Below are 9,757 nucleotides of genomic sequence, written 5' to 3' on the forward strand. Positions count from 1 at the left end.
CTGAGGTTTCTGGGAAGACCCTACGTGACCCCCCAAGCCACAAGTCGCAGCCCCTCTGACCCCAGAGGGCCTCTGATGAAGGCAAGGCCTTAGCCCCAGAGTCCTCCCAGGGAAACAAGCGGACCAGCCGTGGCACTTGGACTCCAGGGCCCAGGGTGCCCGTCCTGGCTGTGTGACCTCAGGTAAGCCCTGAAACTCTCTGAGCCTCAGATTCCAAACCCTAGGAAAAAAGATGAAATCATTTCCTGCAAAGGTATGACGCAAGGGTTGCCTGATAACACCATCCAGTGGGTATCTCCAGGAATCCCTTCAACTGTAATTGGGCATGTGTTACTATTACCACCACCCAATCTACCACCTGCAAAAATCCCCATGGCGAAAGGACAACTGGCATCCTCAGGATAGCTGGAAGCCTTGCTTTTGGCTTCCATTCCAAGATGTTAACCTCTTCCCGGTTGCAGTCATCTCAATAAACGGAGATGGGCATGGGGTCAGGTGGCCTTCAACCTCTCAGGTTTCATATTTCCTCCCAGGGACAGGGGGCTTCACTGGCACTTTCAAATGGTAATAGACTCGGCCCTGGTGCAACATAATTAGTCTTGGGACTAGAAGGGTAAACAAATGTGTAATTCATGAATTTGCTAATTGTCCTTCATTTTGATCTCCTGCCATTTTTCCTAGACTCTGCCTGACATCCGAGCTTGTGGCAAGGACTCAAAAGAGTGCCGGGTGCGGCCCAGGGAGGCACTGGCTTCAAAGTCGGACACCTGGACTGACCCTCCCCCAGCTGCCCCCTCCAGCCCGGAGCCCATCACCCCAGATATCACGCAAGGCAGGAAGCCCGTGGCACTCCATCTTTTATTTCCTTCAACTGTACACAAATGTAAAATACATTTAACAGCAAGTCTACGGGAAAAATTGTTTGGTTTTAAATTATTATGAAACAGAACCTAAGGGGAGCTTTATTAAATAAACATAAAGATGGGGATTTAAGGATACACACCTGCATTCTACCATTGTCGCTTTTACTCTAGCTTCTGGGTGTGTAAGGATAGAAAAGACACATCAAACTGAATAAACAAAATCCATGTATACCCTGAAACATTGGCAGGCCACTCAAGGGATTGTTCAGAACGTCCACCTCATAAAGATGGCCTCACCATCTAATAAAAATTAAAACTGATCTGTTGGCCTCTTTGGTTCCAAAATTATGTATAATACATTTAACTGTATTTTTTTTTCGCTGCTATAAAAATAACTTCTTTTTTCAAATGGCAGTTTCTGACTAATCATGCAACTAAATCAGTGCAAACATTAAAAGCAATCATTCGCTTAAAAAAGAAGCAAAGGATTTCATTTCAAGTATAAAAAAATATAAAAAGAGTCGTACGAGTCCAGTTACATCTAGTGTGGGTCAACCCTTTAAATTGCATAGTTCACATGGCACTTGGACCTCTGGGGTGAGCTCAATGCTCTGCCAAGGGCCACTTCTGGATACACGCGGATGGGCAAGGGTTGTATCATGTGCGTTCAGGCGGGTGTGCAAGTGCTAGGAGGGGGGGCGGGCGAGCAGGTAGGGGCCACATCCGTGGCTGGCTCTGGTGGCCAGAGCCCACATGGGCCACTTTTGCAAAGCAGCTGAAAGCCTCCCCCTTTTCCCCAGACCCGTTCAACTGCTCCCCTCCCTCAACCCCTGCAGAAGGGGCAACCCCACCCCACTGAGCATCTCCAGAATGCCTTCACCCCACCATTCCCTCCTTCTAAGAGCTCACCCTCCCCTTGCTAAGAGTCAGTTCCACCCCTCCCTAACCAGTCCTAGAGGAGTCTCCCCAGGGAAGGGCACAGATTGCAACTTTTTTTGTTCCACTTGGAACAATTCAGATTTTAACTTAAAAGGTCAGACCTGGTAGAAAAGTCCCTTTTCAATTATACAACCGGAATGAATGACCATTCAACTGCTAGTGATCAGTTAAAGCATCAAATTAAGACCCTTCTCCTCTCCCTCCCTCCCCACCCCCAAAACACACACACATAGAAGTCACACCAGGGCCCCAAGGGACAGTCAAACGGTCACTCCCACAGCTCCATGGTCTCCGGTCTCTGGCAGGTGGCAGCCTATTGGGGCCTGCCTCTCCAAGGATGGGAAATGACAGGCTGCCCGGCTCCCCGCCGCCGGAAGGATCCCAGGCCAGGGGAGCAAGCCACACGTTGGAGCCAAGAGATGTGGGGACCCCGGGGGCCTCGCATGAGCAAAGGGGGACACGCGGCCCTCTGCAGGCTGCCTGCTCCCCACCCCCCATCTGCTGCTCTCTCCAAGCTCCGGGTTCGCTCGCTCTCTCTCCCTCTGTCTCTTGTCTTTGTGCTTTTCTCTGTGCTCGGAAGGCGCGATTCAGAGTGGCCAGGCCAGCTGGGGGGGGGGGGGGGGGCGTGGGGGGGACGGTGGCTGCTCACCCCATTCTCTCCGAGTGACAGGCATTTGTGGCTGAGCTGCCATTTGTCACCGCAGACACTTGCCGGGATCCCGGAGGCTGCCATGTGGGTGGCAGGATGCGTCTGGCTGCGCGCGCCTGCGTGTGCACTCAGTCCTTCGTGTCCGTGGAGGGCTCTCCCTCGGCTTTTGACAGATTGCTGGATGAGGAAGTAGGAAAAGATCTCGGGCCGGCCCCGGGCACCCCCCGGGCATCACCGCGCTCCACTTGCCACACCCTGGTCCCCAGGCCCCGACGGAGCCGCGCCCTCATGCGCAGCCGCACTCCTCCACGATCATGTTGGGCACGTCCCGCTTGACGATGTTGTACTCGTCGTCGAAGTAGAGCATGGACATGGTGCTCAGCTTGGTGGGGATGCAGCAGGAGTTCACGGTGCCCGGGTTCAGCCCCCGCATGCGGTACTGGTTCACCACGGCCGTGTGGAAGGAGGAGGCCGAGCCCGGCACCCCCGCCAGGTAGGCGGGGCAGCTGCCCTCACAGTAGTTCCCGTAGTAGCCGCTGGGCGCAATGATCCAGTCGTTCCAGCCGATGAGGCGGAAGTCGATGAAGAACTGCTGCCGGCAGCACAGGTTGGTCCGCCCGTCGCACTCCAGGCCCCGCTTGCGGATGCGGTGCCTGCTGTCGCCCAGCCGCGCCTGCACCACCACGAAGGGCCGGTGCGACTCCTCGCCCGGGTCCACGAACACGGGCACCACGGCCAGCTCCCGGCAGCCATCGCACTGCACGTCCAGGCTGAGACGCCGCTCGCCCCGCGAGAACAGGGCCTGGATGGGTTCGGTGAGTGGGAAGGTGTGCCAGCCGCTGCGCTTGAGGTCCACGCGCTTCTCCACCGCGGCCCAGCGGTCGCCAGGGCCCTGCTCCTGGAAGTACACCTTGACCCGCACCTTCCGCCGGCCGCCCTTCTCCAGGACGTAGGGCAGCAGCTTCAGGTAGAGCCACAGGCTGGCCTGCACTACAAACAGGTTCTGGTTGCCTTCGTTGGAGATGAAGAAGTACAGGCGGACCCGGGAAGAGGCCAGGCCATCTGCGGAAAAGCGAGAGAGCGGGCCAAGTTAGATCAAGGAGAACAGTAGGCACTGCAGGAAACACATTCTGCCGCAGGACGCTGGACCGGGCCCTGGCCGAGCAGCTGGAGGACCGTCCTGACCAGAAATACCACTCCTGGGGCCGCGGCCTCCAACGGTAACCTGGGAGAGGCAGGGAAAATTGTTTCTTAACGAGAAGCCCGGACCAGGTTGGAGCTGGAGGGCCCGGGCCTAGAAAGCCGGCCTCACCTCTCCCAGGCCGGGGTTCCCTGGAGACAGGCTGTCAGGCCTCAAAGCTCAACGGAGGAACTTGTCAGGAGGCCAAGATCTTAACAAGTTGTTATGGGTATCTGTGAAATCTGAAAAACAAAACCAGGGTCTCACTAAGGATTTGGGGTGGGTTGTTTTAGCAGAGTTTGGGTTCTTTCTTTTTTTTTTTTTGGTTAACTTAGGGCATTGCAAAATCCAGCTGAGCCACCTACAGCCTCTTTCCAGTGTTTACCTAAGCATGATCTGATCCAACCCCCAGTGGAACCTCCACTGCAAACAAGCCAGCTCTGCTCAGATTTCTGACACTGGAACGTGTGCTTTGCAGGCTGCAAAGTGCAGCCTTTGCTTCCGAGTACTTCCAAGGGACAGGGCGCTCAGTCTTGAAACTTGAAGTCCACCCCTTTCATGAGTCACTGGCTCTCCGTGAATGGCACATTTGAAGTCTCCATGGATAAGAAGAATTGGTTTATTAGTTGTCTCAATAATTCAGCTCAACAAGAAGAGAGGCCATGCCAACTGAGAGAGGAATCCTCTCTCATCCTACATTTCAGTGACCCTGCTCTCTGACAATCCCTACTTTTTTTTTTTTTTTCTCCAGGAAGAACAAATAAGCCAACTGTGTGGCCTCGGCTGGTTTTATCAAACCTCCTACCACTGCCCCCCTCCCAGGCCCCTCCTCAGGCCTCGCCTGGCTCCTCTAATAACACTGACATCTGACTTTGAAATGGGGGAAAGTACAGCCTTAAAAGCTGGTCTTGGACGAGCTGCCTGTGACCTGAATCTGTTATTTATAAGTCAAAGAGCTGGCTCCGTGAAACCGACCAGAAATATAACAGCCCCCGCTGTCATTTTGTGCCACCAGGACCAAAAGGCCTCCTCGACCTTCCAGAATCACATTTCTGCTCTGGGCCCCAAAGCACCTTTTAATCCAAGCTCTCTAATTGCATGTCCAGATTCCCCTGACTCTGTCGGACAGCTAAAACGGCAATGCATTTCTTTCTAAGCACAAACCAGCCCTGATTGTCTCTGCTTTTCTCCACACCCGGCCATGCAAAACTTTTCATCCCTTTTCATCCCCAGGCGGCACCTGCACGGTCTGCCCGCTGCCTTGGGGGTTGGGGGGAGGCATTCGCAGCCTGGGGACACGACTGCCACCAACCCCTCACCCCAAGGCTCCCTGCCCACCCTGCCCTGCCCAGCCCAAACCCGAGCTTCCCCCTGCGACCTTCTCGGCAGTCCCCCTGCACAAACGGGGCTGAGCTCCAGGCACAAAAGCCAGCCTGGCTCATTCAAGTCCTGAAAAGGATAGCAGAGCCGAAAGCACTTGCAGCATTTCAGCGCGAGCACATTTTTCTCCTTTTTTTAAAGTTCGAAAGATGTTTTTCCTCGCTTGATTTTTATATTCAGTGGTAAAAATTTGCAATATAGGGCCGGAGGAACATTCCAGAAAGGACTCCGACCCTTTGTTAACTAGGAACTCTGCTGGCTCTAAAGCCAGGGAGCTGCCTCAGCTCTCAAGCAAGCCGAGAGGCACGGGGCTGCCCCCTGAGCGGCAGCCTTTCTCTGCGTAAATGATGGGACCTGTTGAGAAGCCTGCCTTCCACCGATTCCGGTGCCCACACAATCGGAAGAGAGGTTGCCTAGCTCTCCCCAGCGAAGCTTCAGCAATCCTGGCAAGCCCACGCCGCCCTGCGATGGAAGCGGCCCCAGGGGCCTCTCACGCAGGCACACACACACACAGTCACACACACATACACATACTCCTCCGGCCCACGGATATCAACAAGCACACACATCTCCATCTATACTGCTAAGCCTACACTCCGATCGTGGGAAACAAAAACATTAAGCAATCACCAAGCGAGTGCCTGCTGAGCCAGGGCCGCACGCGTCCGCCGGGAGGGGGACGCGCGCCCAGAGGCGCTGGGGCCCGTTTCGGAGAGCAGGGGTGGAGGGCAGAGCGCTCCTCGGCGGGGACAGGGGAGTAGGAAGGGGTTGCTGCCTTCCAGAAGAGGACTGCAACCCGGACGGAGCGCACAGGGCCGGAGGCGAGCGGGCCCAGCCAGCAGTCCGGGTTTCCCCTAGGGCGCGCGGGCTGCGGCGGCGGCGGTCAGAGTCAGCGAAGAGAAGCGGGTGGAAGAGGTAGCGAGGGCCGCTCGAGGGACCGACCCACCTGTCTCGGCGAAGCTGATGATCTCGGAGACGCGCTCCTGGCCGTCGGCGCCCGGGCTGGCGTGGCCGTCGAGGTGCGGGATCTCCACCCGGCCGTCCTCGCGCACCTTGCCCGCGTGCAGCTTGCGCAGGGCCGTGACCATGGCGGCCTTGGGCACGGCGTGTGTGATGTTGGGCCGGCCCCGCATCTGCAGGCGGTTCAAGATGTGCCGCTTCACCGCCTCCAGGAAGTCGCCGTCTACCCGGCCCAGCTCCTCCGGCCGCCGGAAGCCGCCGCACGACGTGCAGGTGTCCTGCGAGCCGCCCGGGGCTCCGGGCGGCGGCGGGGGCGGTTGCGGCGCGGCGGGCGACGTCGGGGGCGTGGGCGAGCCCCAGACCCCGGGCCCCAGCCAGCCGACCGCCAGCATCAAAAGGCAGGCGGCCCCCAGCGCCAGACCGGGCAGCCCGTCCATGGTGCGCCGCTGGCGACGAGGGCGCCCGCCGCGAGGCGAGCCGAGCCGAGCGCAGGGCGGCTCACGGCTCCCGGCGCGCCGCCCCGCCCCGCCCCCGCCCGGGCCTCCGCCCGCCCGCCGGGAGGGCCGCAGCCGGCTCACAGGGGGAGGGGGCCCGGTCGGGCCGCGGGGGTTCCCGCGCGGCGGGGAAGGGGCGCCGTGGGCCGCGGGGAGCCGGAGAGGCGCCCTGGGCGAGGCAGGGGCCGGAGGGTTACTGCCGCACGGGCGTCTCGGGGCGCCTCGGCATCCGCAGCTTTTCCCCCATCCTCTCCGCGTCGGGGCCCCGCTGCCCCCGCTCGGGTGAAGCGAAAGCAGCAGCAGCGGCGGCTTGGCGGCCGGGCGGGGAAGGTGGCAAAAGGGCCGGTCGACGCAACTTGGGCGAGACGGAAGCGAAGGCACCCGAGCCCCCAGAGCGGAGCCGGGCGCGGCTTGGCGCGGCGCTGCGGCGGGCGCTGCGGCGGGGCCCCGCGCTCGCACCTGAGCGCCTCGTCCTCGCCCTCGCCGCCTAGCACCGAGGAAGGGCCGCGGGCGGTGGCGACGGGCGGGTAGTCCTCTCCGTGGGTTGGCGGGCGGACAGCGGAGTGAGTGCGGTGCCGGGAGCGCTGCGGAGCGCGGGCCCGCTCAGAGGCGGCGCGGAGCCCGGGGCCGTGGGCCCTGCAGTCCTCGCGGCGCGTCACAAGGCAAAGTTGTCTCCAGGCTCCCGGGGCGCCGCATCCACCGGCAGGCGGGCGGGCGGGCCGGCCGCTGCGCGCTCCGGCGGGTCCTCTGCTCCGCCCGCCTCCTCGCCGCCTGCCTCCCTCCGCCCGCCTGCGCGGGCCGGCGGGGCTCCGAGCGCCAGGCTAGGCGGCGGCGGGGCCCTCCTCGTCCCGGTCTCTTCTGCCTGCGCGGCGGCGGCGATATCGGCTCTAGCTCCTAAAAGTCTCGCCGCGTCCCCGGCGCGGGTGCCCTCGCTGGCTCTCCCGCCGGCACACGCCGCAGGGCCGGGAGAGAGCGGCGGGTGGCGGCCGCGTCCCCGCGCCCGGCCGCGGCAGAGTGCGGAGCCCGCCGAGGAGGAGTTCTTCGCTTTGCCCTCTTCTTTTACTCTCCTCGTTTTTTCTCCCAAGGGTGAAAAAAAAGCCGCACAATCTCCGTATGTGCGCGCGCGTTGTGATAGAGGTTGGCAGGGAAAAAAAAGGGGGGGGGGGGGAGTCTCGCCTGGCCGTGCGGGAGGAGATGTCCGCGCCTCCCCGCTCCGCTTCCCGGGGTTGCGAGGGGGATGCAGGGGGAGGGGGAGGCAGAATCTGTTCAGGTTGATGCTGCCCGCTCCCCGCCCACCCCAGCTTCCCTCCGCTCTTTTCCTTCTGCCTTAGCGAGAAGGAGGAGCGAACCGGCTCGCTTCCCTCCCCTCCCCACCCCACAAGACCGGGCCACTTCTGCGGTCTCGAAACTTTCTCACCACGTGGGCGCCCCGGACCCCGGCCCGGCTGGGCGGCGGGCGGCACCGACGCGTCCCGATCCAGGATCCCAGCGCTCGCCTCCTCCCGGCGGCCGCGCAGGCCCTGCCTTAGTCCCTGCCGCCGCCTTCCCCGCCCAGGAGAGGCACCCCTCCTCGCTGCAGCCGCCCCCGGCCTTCCTGGGGTGCTCCCTCGCTGGCCGCGGCAAGGCGGGGGCGGCCGCGGGCGCCGCGGACTGGCTCCGCCGGTGGATGTCGCTCCGGGGCTGCAGCGCCGGAGTCGAGCGCCCCGAGCCGCCGGCACACTGGGTGAGGCGTGGACCCTGCAGACTGGAGGGGTCTGGGGGGCCGCTGCCTCCGCCGGCGCCGCGCCCCGAGAAGCGCCTCGACTGCATGGGGAACTGGCCTCGCGGCCCATGAGCCTCCCGAGCTCTGGGCTTGCCAGGCTGGCGAGGCTTCCAGCACCACTGCGGCCGCCACCCCCCTAGTTGGCAAATCTTGGCCTCAGACAAAGCCAGGTCCCAGTCGAGGCTCCGCTACGGCCAGCCTTGCCGGAGTGGCCGTGGCTAGAGCCTTCCCATCCTAGTCTCTGCCCCCTCGTGCGTACACGGAGCACAGTAACGACTATTATCACACTGGCTGGTGGGGAGCCCCAAAGTAGGCAACCGGGCCACGCTCCTCACACAACTCAAGAAAGTACCCTTCCAAGGCTGCCGTTCTTAGGCCGCTAGACGAAAGACGCTGTCATGGACACCAGACTCCCAGCCTCATCCAGAACCCCAAGTGCAGTCCGTCCCTTCTGTCCCTCCGGGCGTCCCGACCTCAGTGTGGAGCAACAGGACGGCGCTCCTAGGGGGCAGCAGGAACGCGGCCTTGCGCTCTCGTCTCAACTGCCTAGACCCCCACCCCCAGGGAACGCGCAGCGTAACAACGGAACTGCCCGGAGTTTAGCTTTCTTAGCGCATCTGGGAGCCCGGGACAACCGAGGTGGACCGCGGCCTCCGGCTCAGGGCTCCCCCCAGCACGCGCGGCCCCTCATCGCAAGCTGCTCAGGCCAGCCGGGCACTGTGGCGTTCAGCCTCGGCCGGCCCGGAGCCTCACCGAGGTCCGCAAGTCTGGAGGCGGAGCGCCCCCTCCCTCCCGATCCGAGGAACCGACTCAAAAGTGCGCAGGGCCGGTCCCACGGTGCAAAAATGGGCTGCTCTGGGTTTATCAACCGAAAGTCCGAAATAGGGGCCAGGGAGGGTCCCCGAAATGGCAATCCTTCTGGTTCCTTAGGGCTTTCTCCAAATCCTAAATCGTTGCCACTCCCAAACTGACGGCCCTTTGTTCCCCCGGCTTACCACACCTGGCCCTGTCCCAGAGCCTGGGAATCCCCGAGCAGAGAGGAGGTACCTCTGCCTCCTGGGCAGCTTATACCGCCACCTTCTACGCGGTGGCCCTGAGCCAGCCCGGCCCACCTTTGTGATTTTGCTTGCCTCTTCTGCCAGGCACACATGCTCTGGTCTACTGGTCCTTTCCATCACAACGACCAACCTACATGGGAAACTCACGCCCAGTCCTCAGACCCAGCCCAGTCTCTTCTTGGTGAAGCCCCATGGCCTTCTTGTGCCCTGAATAGTTGTTTGCTGGTGTGGCCCCTCAGCCCAGTGTCCAGATGTTACCTGGACCTGTCTCCTGTGCGGGGCCTCCGGCTCCTGGAGGACAGGGACCAGGCCTCTGTGTGATGGCAGACCTGGAAGATACTCAGGTGCACTTGCTGAACCAGTGTTTGGTTGGTTGACTGACTGATGGATTGAGAGAAGTCAGTAAGCCAGCAAAGGATTTAACACCTCTACTTCTCAGCACAGACTCACAGTAGTGTTCTTTGCCTTCTCC

The 9,757-nt window shown here is 61.3% G+C and overlaps 1 protein-coding gene across 1 annotated transcript; it reads right to left on the reverse strand.

Moving 5' to 3' along the window:
- Nucleotides 1-839: 839 nt before the first annotated feature.
- On the reverse strand, nt 840-6,408 carry INHBB (inhibin subunit beta B). Its single transcript, XM_043488199.1, has 2 exons — nt 5,958-6,408; nt 840-3,513 (listed from the first exon to the last, which is right to left on the reverse strand). Exons 1-2 carry the CDS (start codon nt 6,406-6,408, stop codon nt 2,738-2,740), a joined length of 1,227 nt encoding a protein of 408 aa, XP_043344134.1. The 3' UTR covers nt 840-2,737.
- Between the last annotated feature and the right edge of the window lie 3,349 nt (nt 6,409-9,757).

Source organism: Cervus canadensis, chromosome 15 (genome assembly GCF_019320065.1).
Source record: "Cervus canadensis isolate Bull #8, Minnesota chromosome 15, ASM1932006v1, whole genome shotgun sequence".
Lineage (NCBI taxonomy): Eukaryota > Metazoa > Chordata > Mammalia > Artiodactyla > Cervidae > Cervus > Cervus canadensis.

Excerpts from the sequence above, each read along its gene's own strand:
- INHBB (XM_043488199.1), bottom strand. The coding sequence starts at position 6,408 with ATGGACGGGCTGCCCGGTCTGGCGCTGGGGGCCGCCTGCCTTTTGATG. Across the intron at positions 3,514-5,957 it reads CATCAGCTTCGCCGAGACAG|ATGGCCTGGCCTCTTCCCGG; the intron begins GTGGGTCGGTCC and ends GCTTTTCCGCAG.